General features: G+C 35.6%; 1 protein-coding gene across 1 annotated transcript; it reads left to right on the top strand.

Moving 5' to 3' along the window:
- The first annotated feature begins 23,789 nt into the window (after positions 1-23,789).
- On the top strand, positions 23,790-24,176 carry LOC131858316 (uncharacterized). Its single transcript, XM_059211515.1, has one exon. It carries the CDS (start codon positions 23,790-23,792, stop codon positions 24,174-24,176), a length of 387 nt encoding a protein of 128 aa, XP_059067498.1.
- Positions 24,177-25,151: the final 975 nt, after the last annotated feature.

Raw genomic sequence — 25,151 nt, 5'->3', positions numbered from 1 at the left:
TACTTCATCATAATTAAATTCCCCAATATTAAATAAATACAATATAATAATACCAATGTGTCAATACAACTCATCAAGTGATTACAAGAATATTACAAGGGAATCTCTACATGTTGCATGTCCATCTAGGTGCAACAATACAATATGATATTACAATATAATTCTATGCCCACCTTATACAATAATAAAATAATACAACAATAAAATATTACTATGCAAGATGTGCAACACCATTTCCCACCATTCTCCTACTTGTTGTATACATTGCATAAGGGCCAAAAAGTAATCTATCATAGGAACAAGAGATTGATCTCTCCACCCACATATACCATCATAGAATCCAAGTTCTCCATGTGCTCCATCAAGATACCTACAACAATAAATAAAGTGACCACCATCTCATACATGAATGCTCCCACCCTCCATCATGCCAATACCACTGGACATGAAAAGACCATCCAAAGCCACATAATATGTCGCAACAAACGATAAGTCCTGCACCAAGCAATATCTAAACATAGACACTAATCCAAAGGTATCCAATGCAAAATTAGTTGTTTACATAGCTGAAATAACACCCACAACAAGTGCTAACACATCAACTATACATCCCTCCAAGGCATACAAACCAAGTGAATAACATCTCATCAACATATGCAACCTATAACATGCAACCATAAGCCCCAAGTGCAATACCTACCATGTATATAGACCAAGGAACTCCCACTGCATAGGTAATGTCAATATAAAAAATGAATCCACTTAACAACATATCAAAGAAGTGTAACCATGTAGTATTAAGAACATCCACATCAATATGAACATCATGTAAACCAATAACCTACAAGTACCACTCTCACACCATGTCTCCAACATTCTCCCATGTTCTCCACACCAACAAAAGAAAGAGATAAAGTAACCACCATGTCATCTCCCATATGACATATCATGAATACAAACTAATCAGCATATAGCTCCAAACAACCTCAAATCCAATGTAATGTGGATACGAACATCTAGGAAGATAACCAAAACAAAGAGAGAGACACTGCGAATCAAAACCTATAGTATGCCCTTCTACACACACCTCTAAATGATAAACTATGTCAAGTATGATCTCCATAAAACCCCACTTGAAAAGAATATCAACACCCAAAAACTTGTTCAGTCCCTTGGACCAAACAAATACATATAACATGTAATCAACATGGATGTAAGCCTCTCATAACCAAGAAGATCAAACTAAATATCCATTCCCAATCCCAAGGGAATGTGCCCAATAAACCATCCCCCAAACTAATTTTAATTACTACCACCATCATAATAATAAATAAAATGCACAACTAGATGCCCAATGCCATACATCTATCGATAGCTCAAGATCTATATCTATGAAAGGTAAGCATAAACATAATGCACGTGAAAGGAAAAAATGCGAAATACCTATCAAGTAGTAAATTATTGAGTAGACCAAGAGTGATTATGAGAATTCTCATCAAGCTATCCAAGTAATCATGACTCATACTAAGAACAATCTCCTCTCAATCCATAAACCAGGTGAATGCTCCTCAGACTTCCACCTAAAACAACAACTCACCTCAACACATGCCTCTAATCACAAGAGACTACTAGCATCACCAACATCCTAAAAGTATCCATGAGTACCTATAACCAATCAATCCATGCCAAACTCCAAATGCAACCCAACAATATCATGAAGTATCAATAAAAAGATCACGTACCCATTACAAAGAAAAGAATCCAAGATCAATGTCAAAGCTCCAATTGCAAATTAGTAACATGAACATAACAACATGATCCAACCATCTCAACCAAAGAGATAACATACTCCATATGAACATATCAAATAATCATATAAAGCCAAAACTCTAAATGCACATCAAGAGTGTACCATGACATAATATAATCTATCCAAACAATAAGGATAACATGTCAAATGAAAGCATAAAACCACATCTATACCAAGAACTCTGTGAGTCCTCAAGGTGTAAACATCCTCAAATAACATGAAGATAACCATATCCTAACAATGCTCCCACAAATGCAATAGAACCCTTCTGCAACAACAAGATCTAAGGCATTCTCCAAAATCTGCACACAAAGAAGATCATCCACCAACCAACATGGTGAATACACATCACTGCTACAAGCTCCCACTGAACCATGATACCAAGCTCTCCATAACATCATTGTAACCATCTCCTAGATGAAGAACATCCAGGTCTACACACATCAATTGAAATGTCAATAATAATAAGTAAACCATAAACTCCATATCAAGAAGATACAACCACCACACATCAGGAATAAATCCTACACCGCCAACTCATCACTGTCAAAATCTCCCATTGAAAGTGTAATCAAATAAATAACAAAGCTATCATGACATCATGATCAAATACATTCTACAAGTCCCATACCAACTATCCAAGTACTATAACATCATCCATCCTCTCATCTCAAAACAACCATACCAATGCATAGATGACCACAAACAAGGTCAACTAGGGAGTATGCACCACAATGAATCAAACCTGGTGGATATAGATAGTCCACATCCGAGCCATCCTACTACAAGTGAATAGGTGAGCTCAAACCTACCAATCACATAACTCGTAGATCCAATCACTGAACATACAAACTCATCATCACATTAGTAAACTGTAAACTGAGATATGAAATAGAATAATCCATGTAGACAACCATGACCCAAACACCAAATCACCATCCAATCTGATTTGCCAAACATGTCCACAAACTAGTATCGTAGTTAAAGGAACTAAATAATAATCAAGGAGATAAGAACAACCTCCTATTATCAAACTAGATCGCCACAATCATGACAATATCGTGTCAATGCAAAACATGTACCTACATACCCATGACACCATAATCATCATCTACATCCAAACTGTCACCCACATAAAACTCCTAGTCTCAAACCAAGTTGAAACATGTCCTCAAATAAATAACAATATGTAAACCTCTCCATAATAATCAAATTGATACAATAGCAACACCAAACTAAAGTACACTAAAAACCCTCTCCAACGCCTATTCGAAATCAAAAAGCTGATTCTGTGCGCAAAAGATATGCCCAAAACTACATCATGGTGAATATCAGGCTTCTAGGCTCCCAAAACATATCAAAACAACAGACTCACTAAACCAAACCTCTACCAAATGGTATTTCTCAGAATAACCTCTACAACGAGTATAAGAAGTCGAAAAACAGACTCCCTAAGTGAAAGTTATGCCAATTGGAAGAAAACATCCAATTTTGCTATATGATGAATACATGGACTTAAAAATTAATCATTTTCCCAAAGTCCAAAAACATTGTCCAATTGGACAAATCAAATCTCCAAAATTTTACTAAAATTATATTCTAGGCGGGACTCTCTTGTCAGGCCCCACACACATCTTCCAACATAGAAATGTGGCAATTAGTTATTTATTTTTCACCACATTAAAAATATTTAATAATTCTCATTTTATAAAACTGTGGATTTTAATTTAATTGGGTGGAATTTTTTTAATTTTTTTTAAAACATGGCAGTTTATTTAGGCCCCAAAGAGTGGGCGGTGATAATGCCCCCCCCCGGTCCCCCCAACTGGGGTGCCGGCACCAACAGGCAAGGCCCTGCCGACCCGACATTCCCCGACGGGGCTATACTATTGTCATAGTACTAGCGACACTAGTGTTAGGATTCCTGAAGATACTGAGAGGTGGGGTGAGTCAGTATCTAACGGGTATATAAATTTACTTAATTTAAAACATGAAAAGCATATCAAAACTGTGTACCTGTAAACCAAAAATAATGCAATAACTAAGAACAATAACAACATGAGAAGCACACCATAACACAATATTTTAATGAGGAAACCCAATGTGGGAAAAACCTCGATGGGATTTGTGACCCACAATATTTTCTTACTGGCCAATAAGAGAATATTACTTTTACAATAGGGGCCTGCACATGCAGGAAGGCCAAGTGCCTAGAGCTCATTGCTCAATTACAAAAGAAGTCACACTGACTTACAAAAATGGATTATATTAATCCAATGTCTTGTATTGCTTCAGATTAGCATCTGCTATGCCAAGTTCAATACCGGTTTAAGCTCTGCTACATACATAAACCCTTAACCAATAATTCGCATATTAGATCTACATAATTTTGCCTATCTCCTTATTACACAATGATCTACAATGATCTCATATATATGAGACAAATTACAACTTGCCATGTCGGCTTACAATGATTTTACAATTAATTACAAAATACATTTTAAACAAAATTGAAGTCGGCCAAGTTGTCGGTATCCTTCCTTTCACTACCGGTGTTCTGTATGTTGGTGTAGAGTCTGTCGGTGCCAGTGCCGGTATCTTTGTCTTGCCGGTGTCATATGATTGTAAGGTTGCCATCAATGACCAAATCTTCAATCACCTACAATTTCTCGTTGGACTGTGCATTTGCCAACAAGCAATACTACTGACTACACAAGGGGGCCAGTGGGGGTGCGGGTTTTTATCTCCCCCATGGGTCAAACAAAATATATTTATTTTTTTAATAAAACTTTTGCAACATGCCCCCCAACAATTTTTTTTTTAATTTATTTTGCAAGATAATAATATATTTCGACAGGATTATTAAATTTTTTTAATTTTCTGAGACCAAATTGCAGGCAATACAACCGTACTGTCTAATAATTTTTCAAACTTGGGCCTCTGACATCGAATTAGGGCAAATTATATATCATTTTTTGTTTCCCTACCAACCTGAATCCATCCATGAGTTCATTTTTTCCTATGGGGCCATTTATGAAATCTCACCCCCAAAACCCTCATTCAAAGCATTTTTCAATAATGCCTTAGATTGACCAAAATTCTTCCAACCCCAAATCTTCAAACAATCCATCATAACAGAAAACCCAAATAACATAGATCTGTAATAACAACCTGTAAAACCATATATCTTGCCTTGCCTTGTCTTTTCATTCTTTCATGGATTTCAACTAGGGTTATAACACCATAAAACCATATAGCTCTGATACCACTTGAAAGGAAACTTGTAGTCATCATTATGACAATTTCCACATAACCCAGTTGAGATCTTAATCAAATCAACACATAGAAGACATATGCAAAGAATAGATAACATACCCATCAAAATGTGACACAAGATATATCCTGAGAAAACCCTCACAAGGGAAAAACCTAGCCTCCAAAAACATCATTGACCATGTATTATCAATAATGTGTCCACTACAATACAACTATGGAAAGATTTTGAAAACCTAGCTATAAAAAGCCATCATCAAGCACTCCATGTGACCAAGAATGAATCCACACATCCCATGCCATGCTTCCTTCACAAATACTAGCCTAGCTAATTGACTGACCCGAACAACTACCCTTTGTTAGGATAATCGATGGACAACTGAGAGGGGGGGCTGAATCAGTTGTCAATAGATTATGAAACTTTAAGCACACAAAATCATTTACCAAAATACATAAACCAGATACTAAAATAGTAGATATATCAATTAAGCATAAACATAAATCATAAAAAAAATACCATGCATCCACAACACATAACACCAAGATTTGTACATGGAAAATATGGTAAAGGTGGGAAGCCTACCCATAGTTAGATTATACTTCTGTACTAAGTATGTGATTACAATAAAGAGGCCTGCACATGCAGGAAGGCCAACAACCTAGAGCACACTTCTCATCATAAAGGAGCAATATCCAGACTACAATCCAGAAATTAGAATGAACTGCAAGAATAGCATCTCCTATGCCTGAGTATAGTTCTAGTTAAGCTCAATGCCATAGGTCTTAAACCTCTTACACAAACCCAATTTGATCACCTATGATCGACCAAAACCTTTGCATATGATTATAACTTTATTCACACACAAATAATCCCATAACCCATGACCCATGATCTACAAAGAGATCTTATATCATATATATATGAACCTAGGACCTAAACAATTAGTTCAACTACTCAAAAGATAATACAATAAATCCATTACATAAACCCGAAAACCAATGGTAATCCAAGTTGTCCTAAAACCAAAAAAACATAAACCAATCAATAAATCCAATCGGTAACGCATTAGGAGCATCCATTAACACGTTACATAAATCAATCCATAACCTAATAGTCTAAGACAAGACCTAAAATAGTTCACCATAAGCCAAATGAAACACCACCAATCAACTAGAACACGAACAAGATAACCATCAACATCCTGATAACCTTCTAGAAGCCACACCAGCACCACTTATTGAATCCACCAAAAGATCTTCAATAAAGTTCTGCCAGTAAAACCCTTACTGGTAACCAAAAGACTTATTAGAACAAATGATAGCTTCCAGATCACCAAATCCTGATCCAACTGAATGTGACACACATCAAAACCACATGAATGGCTGATCCAAACCATTACCAACAATCAGAACATTGGAGAATACTAGAGATAATCCACAGATCAACATCACAAACCACCCACTCTACCTGAACCCACTAGACAACCAAGAAGCTAGTGTTGACATCAATGACAAACATCAATGCAACACATAATTATTTCCTCCAAAATGCCAACAATCTACCCCTTTGGCATTGATGGGAATACTAGATGTGAAAAACATCCAAGTGCTAAGAAATGCTAAACAGGTCTCCCTTAATGGAAGACATCCAATCAAATGATATAACAATGAAGCTTTGAACCAATCAACCAAACTCCCCCTGTGAAAGATATCTTTGTTAAGATCTATTTTTTATATACATATCTCTTCCCCTTTGACATCAATACTAGAAATATGACATAAACATCAAAGAAAAATCATAGAACCTCTTTACCAAACATCTAACTACCCCCCCTAAGTAGTAGGACCAACACATCAATCTGAAATGAATAATAGCTTTGATAAATACATAGCGGACTGATCCCAATCAACATAACTCAGATCTCTATCAGAGAGGCAGAGACCCTCAATCTATCTCTAAAGTACTCAAATGATTCCTTTGGAAAAGGTTTAGTGAAGATATCTACAATCTTCTCTTTAGTGTTCACATAAACCAATATGACTTCATTTTATTTCACCTTTTCTTTCAAAACATTATACTTGATTGATATGTGCTTAGTCTTAGAATGAAATACTAGATTCTTTGATATGTCAATAGCAACAAAGTTATCACAATGAATAACTACTAGCTCATTACAATCTACCCTTATATCCTTCAACATTTTCTTGATCCAAAGAACTTGTGTACAGTTAGTAGTAGCAGCAACATACTTAGCTTCAGTAGTCGATAAAGAAGTACATGACTATTTCTTGCAGATCCATGGAACAAGTTTCTTTCCAAGAAAGAAAGCTCCACCAAATGTGATCTTCTGGTCATCAACATCTCCAACCCAATCTACATTTGTATATGCACATAGTGTAAAGTCATCATCTTTAGGATATCATAAACCATACTTAGTTGTTCCTTGCAAATACTTGAAAAATCCTTTTCACCGAACTCTCATGATTCTCTCTAGGATCACTCTGATATCTTGATACAATACAAACTACATTCATTATATCCGGTCTAGTCTAAGTGAAATATAACAAACCTCAAATTATATATTTATACCTTGAAGGATTTACCGAAGTTGATACATCTTTCTTTGTCAATTTCTCACTTGTAACCATATGAGTACCAATCGGTTTAGAATTTTCCATACCAAATTTCTTCAACAACTCTTTGGTATACTTAGTTTCATAGATGAAAATACCTTTATCAGCCTGAGTAATCTACAAACCTAATAAAAATCTCATTTCTCCAATCATAGACATCTCAAATTCATTTTTCATATTATTAGAGAATTCCATACATAACTTATCCTCACCTCCAAAATGATATCATCAATAAAGACTCTGACAATCAATATGTCATCATCAGTGATCTTATAATACAAGTTACTATCAACATTACCTTTAGTGATACCAAGCTTCAAAAGATATTTGTCCAATATAGCATACCAAGCTTTAGGGGCTTGTTTCAATCCATATAAAGCTTTCATAAATCTGCAAACCATGATTTTGTCATATGAAAGTGAAAATCCATCAAGTTGCTTAATGTAAACTTCCTCTTCAAGATCTCCATTCAAAAATGCACACTTGACATCCATTTGATAAACCTTGTATTTCTTATGGGCAACATAAGAAAGAAATAATCTCAGAACTTCAATCCTAGCTACCAGAGAAAAAGCTTCATCATAATCAATTCCTTCCTTCTGAGAATATCCTTTACAAACAAATCTAGCCTTGTTCCTCACAACTTGTCCTTCTTCATTTAATTTATTCCTAAAAAGCCATTTAGTTCCAATAACATTCTTATTTTTAGGCTGAGAAACTAAAGTCCATGTGTTGTTCTTTTCTATCTGATCTAATTCCTTTTCCATATCTTTCATCCAACATTCATCCTTACATGCTTCCAGTATTGATGCCAGTTCAATTTGATAAATTAAACATACCTCTTTAGCTGTCAACCTTCTCCTTGTCATCACTCCTTTTCTCTTGTCTCCAATGATCTGATCTTATGAATGATTCAACCTTACATACCTATGATTTTTCCAACTTTCTATTTTCTTGCTCTAATCTTCAGTTACTATTGAATTTTGTGACACTGTTCGGGTAATTGGTTCAACATTCTATTCCAGTACAGGTGCTACTGGTTCAATTATGATCATTTCCACTTCCAGTTCTCTCTCATAAGTTTTGATTTGACCTTTGTATTTCTCATCCACCTTGACATTAGCACTCATCACAATTCTCTACAATCTTTTGTTATAACATCTATATGCTTTTCTTTCATTTGAATAACCAAGAAATATTCCTTCATCACATCTAGGATCAAATTTTCAATGGAATCATCTCTTTTGATATAGTATTTACTACCAGAGTTTCTAAAATACTTAACTGTAGGTGTATGACCAAACCATAACTCATAAAATGTATTACCGGTGTCTCCTTTGATATGAACTCTATAGAATGTCTATACCACCATGCTCATAGATTTTCTCCAATAGATATAAGGTAAATTAGCTTCCATCATCATAGTTCTAGTTGCATCCAAGATTGTTCTATTCTTTCTTTCCACAACTCCAATTTGTTGAGGTGTCCAGGGTGCAGATAACTATCTCCGTATCCCATTTTTCTCACAATAAATGTTAAATTCACTGGATGTGAATTCACCACCCTGATTGGATCTTAAGCATTTAACCTTAAACCCTATCTCTATCTCAACCATCTATTTAAAGATTTTTAACTTTTCAAGGGCTTCATATTTCTCCCTTAGAAAAGTAACCCACATCATTCTAGAATAGTCATCAATGATTAGCATGAAATATCTATCACCCTAAAATATTCTTATTCTAGCAGGACCACACAATTCATTATGAAGAAGATCAAGAATATCATTAGATTTATCTTTTATACTTTTAAAAGAAGTTCTAACTTTCTTACCCATTTGACATTCCTTACATACTGGATTATAGGGCTTCACAATCTTAGGTATATCTCTAACTGGCTTAGTTGAACTGATCTTTACAATGCAATCAAAGTTTACATGACACAACCTCTTATGTCATATCCAACAATATGTGCAATCAAACATGTCTTCTCACTAGAGTTCAAATGAAATATGTTACCTTTAGTTTGAGTACCAATTGCAATCTCCAATCTAGATCTATTGATGATTTTGCATTTTCCATCCTTGAACTATAATTGAAATCCCTTATCCACCGATTGTCCTACACTCAAAACATTATGCCTCAAACCTTCAACATAATAGAAATTATCAGTGTTATGGTTACCATCCAATGATATAGTTCCTCTTCCTTTGATAATGCATGGTTTGTCATCTCCAACTATAACCAGACCACCATCAAATTCTTGTAAAGATAGAAACTTCCTTCTATCTCCAGTCATATGATGTGAACATATGTTGTCTATCACCCATTCATCCTTATCTTCAACCTTATTAGCAAGGGCCTTCTCTTCATTATGAATGACAAGTTCCAAAGCATCTTCCTTGATATCTAAAAATACCCATTCCTTTCCATTGCTAGATCTGCTAGGTTAATGTTTTGTTGGTTCATCATCAGAATCATCAATCACACCTTCCTCATCTGCATAGTAGCATGTTTTGTCATTGTTACTCCTATACTTATGCTTGTTTTGATATTCATGATTAGGCCTAAAAGATCTTCTATCTTTTTACTCAAATCTTGAATTCCTCTCAAGGCATCTAGATGCAAAATGACCTATCTTATTACATGCAAAACATTTGAAAGGTGAATTTCCTTCATACTTACTTCCCGTCAGACCTTTAGGTAGTCTTCTAGCAAATAGGGCTTCAATTTGCTCAAGCTCTTCATCTTCTTTCTTCATATCCTCTATTTCCTTCACATATAGTGCTTTCCAATCACTCTTGCTAAATGATGATGTAGATGCATGAAAAGAAGATTCTATCTTTGCAGCTCCTTGAGGACCAAATTCTTCAAGCTCAAAAGCAGATAACTTCCCAACCAAAGTATTCCTATTAACAAAAGTGTTAGACATTGTTCCCATCTCATTAATTATAGTAGCCTTCATCTTGTAAGTTGGTGGAAAATCTCTCAATACTTTAGAAACAATCTCATCTTCTCTTAGAGATCCACCACAACATTGAATTCCCATGAAAATTTAATTGACTCTTTCCATAAAAGTAGTAATTCTTTCATCTTCCTCCATTTTTCAGGTTCTCATATCTCACCCGGTAACCATCAAGTTTAGCAATATTAATAGTAGGGTCACATTCATTTAGAGTCTCCAACTTATCCCATATAGCTTTTGTAGATTATTTGTTCGTTAATCCCATTAATTGCTGATCAGAAAGGGCGCTCAAAAGGGCTTCTCTAGCCCTACAATCATTTTCAATGTTCTTATCCAAGTTTGTCGGAGAAAGATTGCTAGATGCCAGATCATAAGGAGTATAGCCTTTCTCAGTAATCTCCCAAATCTCCTTGCTAAGACATCTCAGATGAGTCTCCATCCGAACCTTTCATACTCTATAATTTGTTCCTTCAAGCCTAGGACTATCCTTCTGGTAAGCAATTGAAGTTCAATGATTATTCGCCTTAGGATCTTCCTCAAGGGGTTAAGTTTCTATAGAGAGGACCAAGCTCTAATACCAATTGTTAGGATTACTAGTTGAAAACTAAGAGGGAAGGGGGGGGTGAATTAGTTGTCAGTAGATTATGAAGCTTTAAGCACACAAAACCTTTTATCGAAATGCATAAAGCAGATACCGAAATAGTAGATATAACAATTAAGCATAAACATAAATCATAAACCAAATACCATGCATCCACAACACATAACACCAAAATTTGTACATGGAAAACCCAGTAAAGGGAAAAACCATGGTGGGAAGCCTACCCATAGTCAGATGATACTTTTGTTGGAATACAAGGAATCCAAGAACATTTAGAGGGGGGGGGGGGTGAATCAGTGTTCTATAGGTAATGTAAGATTTTACCTTATTATAACATACACATATAAACCGGTAAATGAAGAAACATAAAACATGAAGTAAATAAACCAGCCACAAGGAATGAACACTATAACACACTGAATTTAATGTGTGGAAAACCTCAAAAAGGAAAAACCATAGTGGGATTTGTGACCCACAATGTCAATTCACTGGCCATAGGAAAGATATTACATAGCATGGGGGTTCTGCACATGTAGGAAGACACACTGCTCAAACACAAAAGAGTCTCACTAACTACAAGCTTCTCCTGAGATAAAATAGTAATGGTGAACTCATAAAATGCATATACAATGCCAAAAAGAGTTCCAGTTATAGCTCTGTTCTATTCCAGTTCATAAACCCTAAACCCTTTTATTGGTATCTCCTTTACTCCAAGAATGTTTTACAGACCATCTACTGATCATTGCATGATATAAATTTCACATACAAATAACCTACATACATATCCTTTGCATCACACAGTTTTACTTCCTTGTCATATTTCAAAATGACCTAATAAATTGACTTATATACCCTTTACAAATGATATGCCTTATGTCATCTTACAACACATTACAAAAGATATTCAATGTCGGCTCTATACAATAATTACAAAATGATTTTACAAATAAAACCTTTTGGATCCCAAATTGATGTCGGCTTCACTGAAGTGTTGGATGCCAGTGTGGGTGCCGGTGCCGGTGATGACCTTGATTACTCCAATGTCGGTGTATGCCTCCAATGTTGGTATCTACCGGTATATACCTTCTATAGAATCTTGTTTCCATCAATTACAACATATGAATCTAATGAGTGTCAATTTCCAACAATCTCCCCCTTTGGCATTGATGGCAACACTCATGTGAAAAATGGATTCCATGCCGGTTCAACTGAAACTAAAACATGAACTGAAACATGCTCCCCCTGAGCTGATTGACTATGTTCGTAATATACTCTCTAGCTGATATCCTCCCCTAAGATTATATACATATTTTTCAAATACATATACTCCCCCTTTGGCATCAATGCCAAAGACCAATGAAAGAATTATTAGGAATCTGTGCAAAAGAATGAATGATTATACATTACTTACTGGAGCTTGACCAATTTCAAGATTTGTGGATAAGATTTCTCTAGTAACTGTATATAGGTATCCCAACCAGTTTTGAATGTTTCAAATATGGATACAAGTCCACTCAGTAAATGTGTAAGTGTTTCTTTCTCAGTGACTTCTGTCGGTGTGGGCTTTGCAAGCATATCCACGCATTCCCTCTTATGTACACCAAGTGAATCCAATCTTGGACTAACCAAACCTCTGAGACTTCTTTCTCTCTGAATAATCTTGTCTCTTTCCTTTTCAAAAGAAAAATTTTGGTTCTCCAAAGTCAAAATTTGTCCATCAATAGATGTTGTAAGTGAAGTTAGTCCATCAAAAGAATTTGCAATATTAGCAATCTTATCTTGTAACTCCTTTATCCTCTTATCTACATTTGCTATAAGAATTTCTATATTACAACAGACCCTATAGATATTATTACCCTGTTTCAAAGAATTTTCAATAAGTATAAGTTTCTCTCTAATCTTCCTCTTTTCTTCTCAATAATCTGGTCAAAAGTGGCTTTCTTAGCCAAAGTAAATCTTTCAAGTGCTTGCCGGTCGGAAATCTATTGTAATGATTGAAAGCTTTTAAAGATGTGTTCTGTCAATGCCTTAAGCTTTCTGGAAGGGCTTGCTTCATTTTTAATCATACATTTAGGAATCAATCTATGCAAAACTGTTATTGACTGATCTATTATTTCTTTGTGTGCAGATCCCTCCTTCATTAGCTATGTGGGACTCATCTCTTTGATTGATTTCTTCTCAACTTGAGAAGTGTCGATTGCCAAAAGTTTTGATGAGGAATCAACTGCCAATTTAGTACTGGATGTTTTATCAGTCTCCTTTTCCTTTTCTTTCTTCTCCTTATCCTCTCTCGGTGTATCCCTTATCTCAGCCTCTTTTGCACTAGTGGCTTCACGACTTGGTGCGGTATCTGTCATTGTCAGTGGATCATTATCCACAATATTATCAGTATCCTATACATTATGTATTTTACCTTGCTCAGATTGTACAAATTGTGTCTCTATTTGTTTATCCTGTACACTCTCATCAATTTTAGGTTTATCTATTGGTTCACTCAAAATTTGATTTGAACTTCCCAAAATTCCTTTTCCTTTAGATTTGTCCATAATGGTGGGAGTTGTTGCCTTAGTAAAATCTTCTTGAGAAGTAAGGAAATCAGGATTCTTTTGGAAGAATTTAGCCCAACCATCTCTGGTCTCATTTATTATTTCATTGACACTACACATCATTAAGCTTATTTGTTGGGGTTTGCTACTAAAGATTGTTTTGTAACTTCTATACATCTTTTCATTTCCTCATTATTTATAGTACCACAAATGCCTAAAAGTTCAACTTCTTTAATCTCTCTGTCCCTCTTGATTGCATCTAATCTCCTTGCATCTAACTTATTATACAATGATAAAGGAATTTCCTTCAAAATCTCTACCAAAACCTTCTTATATATGTTTAAATGTAACAAAATTGCTTCTTCTATTTCATTTTGTTCATTGTCATCTAAATGCTCATATGAATTTGACACATTCTTCAAAATTCCATCTTTAGTTATGTCATCTATTAATTTTGCACAAGTCATATTACCGGATTTAGTTGCTTCATCACTCTTACTCTTCTTCTTGCTGGGGGTTGCAGGAGCGGATGAAGCAGGCTTCCTCTTTTGAGTAGGTTTCCTTTCTGGAGGTGTGGATGTTGTTGTTATGTTTCTTACTAGCTTCCTCCTTGGTTCCACCTTCTTCTCTTCTACCAAAGGCTTGTTATCATTCTTCCTTTGTACCCTTCTAAATGCAAGAGGTTGATTATCCTTTGCATCAGAGTCAGAAGTGATAGGAGATATGAAAGTTGTTGGCCTCTTGTTATCTCATCATTTATCATCCATAGCAAGAGTAAGTCACCCTACAAAATTTTATTTGTAGTCCTTATCTTTCTAGAATTTCCTTGGTTCAATCCTTAATCCATTTGTAAGTTGTCTTTTAATCTGTAACACCAAGTTTAAATGGTCTGTTTGAACCCCATGAACTCATTGAACCATTTTGAAGCTACACCAAGAGAGCAAAAGTCTAGGGTAGATTCATTGGCCGTTTCAGCTTCTCTCTTGTTACCACACCCAGACGTTAAGGATGATTCTTATAGGATTGAAATGATTTATAGGCCTAATGTCCCTAACAACATGAATCATTGGCAAGTATTTGTTACAAATGCTCGGATTAAAGACTTTCTAGAGTGCACCCATTCATTTGTCCAATCATATTTTGAAGGTTTTGAAGATAGTTGCAAGGAATTTTGTCCAAACTTGGGTATTAATTCTGATAAGAATTTCATTCAGCTGAAAGGGAACAAAATTCCGAAAGGATTAGTGAATCTAGAGAGGTTTTTGACTCATCATGATGGTTCACTGGCAAGAAATCCCCTGATGATGATGGAAAAGGAGGCTATGAAAAGATTAATCTTGGTAATGAATCTAATCCTAAAATGGTGACAATTGGCAAATGTTGTTCTTCTGAGGAAAAACAGATACTTAATGGGTTACTAAAAGAATACATCAATGTGTTCACTTGGTCTTATGATGATTTGAAGGAATTTAGGAATGGACAATTTCAACATCAAATTTCGTTGAAGCCTGCTGTTTCTCCTTTCAAACAAAAACTGAGAAATTTCAATCCCATTATGGCAGATGTAATTTTCAAGGAGGTAGATAAAATGCTTAAAGCCAAAATTATATATCCAATTCATCACTCTACTTGGGTAGCCAATATAGTGCCTGTGAGGAAGAAGAATGGGGAAATTTAGATTTGTGTAGATTTGCACAATTTGAACCAGACAAGTCTTAAAGATAACTATGCTCTACCCAATATGGATCATATTTTGCAGACAGTAGCTGGGTCGGAAATGATGTCTATGTTAGACAATTTTTCTAGTTACAATCAAGTTAGTGTCCCAAAGAATGAACAACACCATTCAACACTCCATGGGGAACGTTTGCATATAATCACATGCCATTTGGTTTGATTAATTCCAGAGCCACTTTTCAAAGGGCCATGGATTCTTCTTTTAGGGATTTTCATGACAGAATTATTATTGTTTACCTTGATGACTTGACAATGTTTTCTAAAGAGAGGAAGAACCATCTCAAAGATCTGAGGGCAATTCTACAACGTTGCCAAGAACATGGTATCTCCCTGAATCCAAAGAAGTCAGTTTTCTGTGTAACTGAGGGTAAATTATTGGGGCATATCATTTCGAAAGAAGGTGTCAAGATTGATCTTGATAGAGTCAATGCAATTCAACATCTCAGCCTACCTTCAAATCAAACTGGAGTAAGGTTATTTTTTGGCTAGGTGAACTTCCTAAGAAGGTTTGTACCCAAATTCGTATAGACTACCAAACATATCATTAGCTTATTGAGTGAGAGGTATCCTTTTAAATGGACTGATGAAGCCAACGAAGCTTTTGAAAGGATCAAGAGTTCAGTTGCCAATGTGCCAACTCTCATTAACCCAGATTTTAAAAAGGATTTTGTCATATACTATTATGCCTCAGAACATACAATGTCAGGAATATTATTACAGGTGGATGAATCTTGGATTGAAGCACCTATAGCATTCATGAGTGTTCCTCTCAAGAAGCATGAGCTTAAGTATTCTCTCTCAGAGCAACAAGCATTCACCGTGGTTAACGCTATAAAACAATTCTGATATTATATTTTGCATTCTCATTCTGTGGTTTTTGTTCCAGATTCTGCAGTGAAAAGTATTTTGACTTAGCAAGAAGTTGGGCTCAATAAAAGGGAAACATGGGTAACCAAAATTCAGGAATATGATTTAGATATTCATCCTACAAAGATAGTTAAAGCACAAGGCTTATGCAAATTAATAATAGAAAATGAGATGGAGATAGAAAAAGAGCCACCATTGACTGTGTTCATTGTTAGGATTCCCATAGATACTGAGAGGGGGGGGTGAATCAGTATCTAATCGGTTGATTGATTTTCTGGACTTAAAACATGTAAAGCATATTAATACTATATACCGGTAAACAAGAAATAATGCAGTAAACAAAGATAACAACAACCACATGAGAAACACACAACATAGTAGTTTTAACGAGGAAACCTGGTGTGGGAAAAACCTCGGTGGGATTTGTGACCCACAATATTCTCTTACTGGCTAATAAGAGATTATTACTGCTACAAGAGGGGCCTGCACATGTAGGAAGGCCAAGTGCCTAGAGCTCATTGCTCAATTACAAAATAGGAAGTCTCACTAACTTACAAAATGGATTATATAAATCCATTGTCTTGTACTACTTCAAAATAGCATCTACTATGCCAGATCCAGTATCGGTTTATAGCTCTGCTTCATACATAAACCCTTAACCTATAATTCGCATAATAGGTCTTCCTTATTTCGCCTAATTACATTCCTTCATACTTACTTATTTGTTCTACAATGATCTCTTATATATGAGTCATTTTACAATTTGCCAAGTCGGCTTACAATGATTTTACAATAATAAACAAAATAAATTACAAACAAAATTCCTATCAGCTTCTATGCCGGTATGCTTCCTTTCACTACCGGTGCCGGTGGTCTGTGTGCCGGTGTAGAATCTAACTTTTCTGGTGCCGATGGATTGCTTTTCTGGTGTCATAGGATTGTAAGGTTTCCATCAATGAAAAAACCTTCAATCACCTACAATGTCTCATTGGAGTGTACATTTGCCAACAATCTCCCCCTTTGGCATTGATGGCAACATTCATGAGAAAAATTCAGAAGTGTATCCAAAAATTTAAGTCCAAAAATTGTTACCAAAAATGTGTCCTCCCCCTGAGTAGATGATCCTTAAGTTATTTGATTTTTCTCATACCACTACTCCCCCTTTGGCATCAATCACAAAGGTTGTCAAAGTGTCAATTGAGTGTGGTTTCCAGCTTCATCCTTGTAACCGATTGGTTACAGTCTGAAAAAGGTCTGCCAAAACTAGATTCAAGCTCTCAATGAACTTTTTACTGTCTTTTATTGCGGCCTCTATCCTCTAAACTATACCAGTGAGGTGTTGCATTTGCTCTACTGGTGTTTTCTGTCCTTGAATCAGGGCATTAGATGTTTCTTTCCTTAAGGTGGCGAGGTAGTCTAGTTGTGGACTTATTCTCCATTTAAGATCTTTAGCCTTACTTTTTATTCTTTCCTTTTCTCTTTCCAGCTTTAATAGTTCTTCATCAAGACCTGTTATCTTCTGCTCAAAAACTGATAATGAATCAGATGAGTTAATGAAATTGTCAGCTAGTTGATTTATTTCCTCTTGTATCTTGCTGATCTTCTTGTCTATATCAACTGTCAAAAAGTTAGTCTTACAAGTATCTCTGTACAAAGTTTTGAATTCCTTTAATGTGCTACATAATTTCGGTAGAAGTGTGTCAAACTGCCTTGTACACTTCTTTATTTATTCCTCAAAGAATTTGTGTTTTTCCTTCTCTAATCTCTCCTTGAATGCTTCCTCTTTTATTTGTTCAACTATCACAGTGTTTTCAGTAATATACTTAGACAAAGTGTCAAGTTGACTCAAAGAATCTTTATTATCTACATTACATTTTGGAGCTATCATCTTCAGAATTGGAATTGTATCATCTATAGCCTTGTATGCTTGTGAGCTACAATCTGTTATTTTCTTTAAGGAGTCCAAAAGAACTTTTGTTACATTAGTTGATTTGAATCCTGCAGTTGAAGTGCCAACACTCTGTATCCTGTCGGTGGGAGCAATATCCTTTCTTGTGGTGACCTCTGGTAGGTCAGTTTGTGTTTCCATTTCCTTAAGCAAAGGTTTGTCTTGCTCAGTTGATGTCGGTGGTACTGACTCTATGTGAACCTATCCCTATGATGAAGCCTTTTGCTTTGCTTGTTGTTCTATGTTACCATCTGCCGGTTTACCTTTTGTGTTATTTGTTATCGGTGACTCACTAGCGATATCTATCTTTTTAGTTGTGTCCTTATCTACCACAATGTTAACTTTCTAAGTATCAATGTCAACTGTGTATAACACCTCAGAGTTTGGATTAGTGTCCCCTTGTGGTATCTCCATACTCTCATTAGCTGGTTGACTTTCAGTTGTAACTACCAGTGGAGTATTCAGAGGTGGTAGGGATAAGTTATCTTTTATTTTTATGCTCGGAGGTCCACCAACCTTGCCTTTACCCTTATCCTTATCTTTCTGATATACTTTGATAGATTTAGGATTTCTATACTCTTCCTGCTTTTCTTTCTCAACAAGGAATATGTCCCATGCATTAGTAGTTTCTTCTACAACCTCATTTACTCTACCAACCATAAGTGCTACATGCCGGTGCATAGTTGAGAATACTGTCCAGTTAACCTCTGAGATCATATCATCTATCTCCTTTGGTGAGTTAACAGGATAAACAACAAGTAGTTTCTCAATTTTTATTTTCTTGTCAAGCTCTATAACAGCTTGCCTTCTAGCTTCAAGTCTCTTAAATAGTTCTACTGGTACTTCATCTACAACTTGCATCAAAAATTTCTTATAGATATCCAAGTGTAGAATTACATTGTTTTCAACTTTCTCCTTGTCATCTACTGATAATGTATCATATAGTTTGTTGATGTTTTTCAGCTATCCATCCTCTATTATTTCATCTAGTAGTTTGTCAATTGGAGCAATATTTTGTTGAGTCTTTTTCTTTGGTGTTAACTTTTTCTTCTTTGGAGTTATCTTCTTAGCCGGGGGCCTTACTGCATGTTGTTTTTGTTTGGTTCTTCTAGGTGAAGGTGTGGATATCGGTGAAGGTTGTCTTTTCCTCACAACTCTTTTAAATGCATCTCGCATGTCACTTTCTGAAGAAGTTTCTACCGATGAAAGGTGAGTTTCTGGTTGTTGTGCTTGTAACTCTTCTTCAGTGATACCGATTTGTTTAAGTACATCTTCTTTGATAGCCTTTGCTTGCCTAGATCCTCTTCTTACTATTGCTTCTACCTTATTTACTCTTTTCTTTGATTGAATTTGATTCTCAATAGTCTCAGCACTGGCAAATATCTCTTCCTTTGGTTCCTTAGGTGCTTCCAGAAGCACTTTTGCATATGTTTCAATTATGTTGTCATCAGTTTCATAACCCATTTCAGTAACCCAAATGGTTCTTGGGACAACTGCCTCCATCCAAAACTCATCCTTCTTAATAACAAAGGATATGTCATCGTTATACTTATCTACAATTGCTTGTGAAAGTCTAACTCTAGTATTCATCCGGGCCTTTAATGCTTGAAAGTACTCATTTATATTCTTTTCTTTGTTTTCACCCATGTAGTGCAGTAAATCAGATAGTTGCTTACCTACCGATATGTTAAAACCTAGATTTTTGTTCCCAATACTAGGAACTTGTTTTGTTATGTGCAACATTAAACAGACAAGTAGGTTACCAAATCTAAATGTCCCCTTTTTGTCTATCTTGATCTTTCCAAGCTTGTCAATTAGTTCATCCTTCAACCATTCACACACATCAATTTTTGCTTATCATTGATCATGTCATAAGAACTCTTTATGCATAAACTAGAAATTGAGTTTAACCTATTTGCATGTGTTTTTTTATACCCTAAAATCATGCTAATGAATCTAACATTGATGTCGGTTACATCATTCACTCTTAAAGATCTTTTGTCAGATGTTGCTCATGTTAGGTTAGTCACTAGGTCATTTGAGACCTTCTTTGTCTTATTAGGTCTATTACCGGTGGAGGGTAAACCTGTCACAACCTTTACTACCTCTTTAGTTATTTTGTGAACTAAATCTAGCCAGAAAAATTCACCATGAACCCTGCTTAAAACTATCCTTATAACATCCTTAGGGAATTCTGGAATACTGAGGATTTCAATGAATCCTAGGGTTTCGACTATTTTGTGTTCAGGTTTCACATTACCAGAATCATCACAAATTACAATCTTATACATGTTCATAATTTCCTCATTACCTATTTCTTCTATGTGACAATGAATGTACATTCTAGGGTCTTCTGCAAAAACTACACCTTTGGGAATTTGAGAAAATGCACCAACATTATCATCCTTTTTAGCTATTTCAGGAACTAACTAAAATATGGGCCTAGGGCGTTTGATTACTTTGACTATTGTAGGGTTTGCTATGAATTTAGGTACAGAAGAAGATGCCATGATTGTAAATACCTTTCTCTACCTTAGGAATGATTGTTTGCTGAATTGCTTTGCTACTTTGCTCGAAATGTCTTTGCTCGGATTTTTCATGCTCTTCGAATCTTTGAATGCTCAGTGAAGTAGAATGGAGCCAAAAACACTAATTTATAATGTTAATTTTGTCAACCACCACATTTAATGTTTGTCAGTTAAGTAATCACTTAACTTATCTACCGGTATAGAAGTAACTTCAACTTCTCACCATCAACCGAGGGAATAATAGCATGTTTCATATTTGATTGCTTAACCCTCAAAGAAGTTTTCTTCAGTTGGATGAAGACTCTCCTAATGATGGAGTGTTACTTTCTTCTACCGGTGGAGTGTTACTCTGTTCTGCCGATGGAGGAGTACTCCAATCAACATTTAGTTCTGATTTCCTGATCCATTATTTTGAGAATTTCTACTTTACTTCTTCAACCTTTTCTTTACCTTTCAAACTAGCACCATTGTTGTTTACCAGTGAGGACTTGCTTCTACAAAATTTAGCAATATGTCCAATTTTGTTATAGGCATAACAAGTCACATTATTTTTTTGAATTGCTTTCCCATAACCTATGTTGGTTTGTGTTCTGCATTGATTAGATAAATGTCCAAATCTTCCACAAACATAACATCTCACATTCATTTTGCAATTTTTAGAATTATGACCAACTTTGTTGCATTTTGAACATTGATCGGTGGGTGTATTGGTATTCTAATAATTTCTAGATCTACATTGATTTTCTCTATGACCATACTTGTTACAGTTAAAGCATTTTCCATTGAATTTATAAGCAGTAGTTTGTCTTACCGGTTTGCCATGATCCTATGTGTTTGCAGTACTGGAGCTTTCACCAATTTCAAAGCCAAGTCCACAAGTGTCACCATTAGGTTTCTGATTCTTCAACAAGTCACCAAGTTCTTCTGAGCTTTTCTTGAATTTTTCTTCATGTTGATTTACAGTAACCAGTTCTCCTTCCAAGATACCTTTTTGTCTCATGAATTCATTTGAGTCATTTTGTGCATGCATCAAATCTATCTTCAACATATCATTTTCATAACTAAGTCTTGTGTTTTCATTTGCAGCATCATTCAGTCTTCTAGTCAAGTCTTCTTCATTCTTCTTTCTATCTTCAATTTCTTTACAAAATCTCATAGTCATATCCTGCATCTCATTCTTTGTTGTCATGTTTTCTTGTTTCAGGTTATTCATCAGATCACTAAGAGTTTCCTTTTCATCATTCTCATTTTGCATCTTTTCACAAAGTTCTCTTCTCTTATTTCTTGAAATAGTAATATTTTCTTGAAGATCTTGAATGATATCCTGTGCAGCTTTTAGATCATCTTCAAGTTTGATATTTTTCAATTTTTCTGTATCATGGTTTGAGAGAGTTGCTTCTAATTGCTTCATCAGGTTTTCCATCTCTACCGGTGTCAAGATCTTCCTCAAGCTATTAGGCTTCTGAAAATAGAGGACCAAGCTCTGATACCAATTGTTAGGATTCCCACAGATACTGAGAGGGGGTGTGAATCAGTATCTAACCAGTTGATTGATTTTCTGGACTGAAAACATGTAAAGCATATTAATATTGTATACCGGTAAACAAGAAATAATGTAGTAAACAAAGATAACAACAACCACATAAGAAACACACCATAACATAGTAGTTTTAACGAGGAAACCTAGTGTGGGAAAAACCTCAGTGGGATTTGTGACCCACAATATTCACTTACTGGCCAATAAGAGAATATTACTACTACAAGAGGGGCCAAGTGCCTAGAGCTCACTGCTCAATTACAAAATGGGAAGTCTCACTGACTTACAAAATGGATTATATAAATCCAGTGTCTTGTACTACTTCAAAATAGCATCTACTATGCTAGATCCAATACCGGTTTATAGCTCTGCTTCATACATAAACCCTTAACCTATAATTCGCATAATAGGTCTGCCTTATTTTGCCTAATCACATTCCTTCATACTTACTTATTTGTTCTAAAATGATCTCTTATATATATGAGTCATTTTACAATTTTTCGAGTCGGCTTACAATGATTTTACAATAATAAACAAAATTCTTGTCGGCTTCTGTGTCGGTATGCTTCCTTTCACTATCGGTGCTGGTGGTCTGTGTGCCAGTGGATTGCCTTGCCGGTGTCATAGGATTGTAAGGTTGCCATCAATAACAAAACCTTCAATCACCTACAATGTCTCATTGGAGTGTGCATTTGCCAACATTCATTGGGTTGCAAGATACATGGTTTTTTGATGTAGCCTATTATTTGACCTATGACAGTTGTTCGAGTCATTTGTCAACTAAAGAACAAATGAATCTCAAGTTAAAAGCAGCAAAGTATGTTATCTGGCAAGATGTTCTATACAAAAGAGGCTTGGATGGTACCTATTTGTGGTGTGTAGATAAGCCTCAGTAGCGAAAGCTTCTGGAAGTTTATCATGGTGAAGCCTGTGGTGGACATTTCTTATCCTCTGTAACCACTTTTAAGATTTTGAAGAAATTGCTTTTATTGGCCCAGTATGTTTCATGATGCATATACTTATGTGAAGGGATGCGAAAAATGTAAACTCTTTTATGGGAAACCACATTTAGCTGCTTTACCTTTAAGGCCCGTGGTAGTAGAGGAACCCTTCAAACAATGGGGTATTGATTTCATTGGTACAAAAAATCCTCATTCCAGTGCTGGTCATATGTATATTTTGATAGCAATAGATTATTTTACTAAGTGGGTGGAGGTTGTTCCCACTAAGAAGGCGAACTCAGAGGTTGTATGTAATTTTCTCAAAGATTGCATCCTTGTCTGTTTTGGGGTCCCTTAGAAGATTGTTGCAGATAATGCATCGTGTTTCTCCTCTGAATAATTGACTATGTTCTGCTATGAACATCAAATCGCTCTTTCACACTCTTCTGATTACTTTTTGCAAGGTAATGGGTTGGCAGAATCAAGCAACAAGAACCTGGTAGCCATCATGAAGAAATTAGTTGACGATAATGCTCGGAACTTGCATAAAAAGGTATATGAAGCCTTATGGGCAGATAGAATTACCCCCAAAAGAGCCATTGGAATGGCACCATTTGAGAAGGTGTATGGGATTGGTGCAAAAGTTTCTTTACCCTTGGAATTATCGGCAGCCAAGCTTCAAACTGTAATTGAGGATTCCTTTTTCCAAAATGCTCTGGAGAAGAGAGTTATGTATTTGATGAGGCTGGAAGAGGAAAGAGAGATGTTAGTGGATAGGATTACTGAGCATTAGAGCAGGGTGAAGATGATCTTTGATATGAGAGCTCGGCCAAGAGGTTTCCTTAAAGGAGATGAAGTACTATTATGGGACAAAAGGAAAGAACCAAAGGGTGCCCATGGAAAATTTGATTCATTGTGGAAAGGTCCATTCAAGATCCATCAAGTAGTGGGACCAAATGCGTTCAGACTGAATTATTCTAATGGAATGGTTATGCCCTTTACCTATAATGGGCAGGACCTCAAGCTCTACAAACTTTGAAATCTGTGGTTAAGGGTTCCTGTACATAGTAGATTGGTTGTTTGTTTTGTGTATGTTTGGTGTGTGTCCTCTTTGCCCCCTTTCTATTTTTGTTGTGCAAAACCAGAGATTTAGAGTTCTTTGCATTTTTCACAAAATACAATCCTCAATCAAAGCCAATGTTATCTCGTCATTTATCCTCCATAGCAAGAGTAAGTCACCCTACAAAATTTTATTTGTAGTCCTTATCTTTCTAGAATTTCCTTGGTTCAATCCTTAATCCATTTGTAAGTTGTCTTTTAATCCATAATGCCAAGTTTAAATGGTCTATTTGAACCCCATGAACTCATTGAACCATTTTGAAGTGAGTTCATAATATTCATTTAGGTTCCGTAGGTACTAAGGTGTCTAAAAGGTTTTCATGCTAACATTCATTCAAAGTGTTTTGCAACAGTTCTTTTTCATGGTCGCATATGGTGTGTTATATCCTCTTTCTCTAGGATGTGAACCCTTTGAATCAGGTTCAAATAGTTCAGTGGTGTTCAACATGTTCAATGTGGTTCAAAAGACCATTGGCACTTAATAGAGCTAATCTTTTCAAAGAGAATTTTCTTAGCATAGTGTACACTTTGAACAACTTGAACTCTCATGAAGTCAGTTTAGATTGTTCATGTGTCTTAAAATCAGGTGAGTCCCATGGGCTAAAAGACATGATGGTGCATTTATTGCAAAATATGATGAAGAATGAAC

This window comes from Cryptomeria japonica, chromosome 9, assembly GCF_030272615.1.
Source record: "Cryptomeria japonica chromosome 9, Sugi_1.0, whole genome shotgun sequence".
Taxonomy (NCBI): domain Eukaryota; kingdom Viridiplantae; phylum Streptophyta; class Pinopsida; order Cupressales; family Cupressaceae; genus Cryptomeria; species Cryptomeria japonica.
Note: the sequence above shows the minus strand (reverse complement) of the source record. Positions and strands in the feature narration are given on the sequence as shown.

Excerpts from the sequence above, each read along its gene's own strand:
- LOC131858316 (XM_059211515.1), top strand. The coding sequence starts at position 23,790 with ATGTTCTGCTATGAACATCAAATCGCTCTTTCACACTCTTCTGATTAC.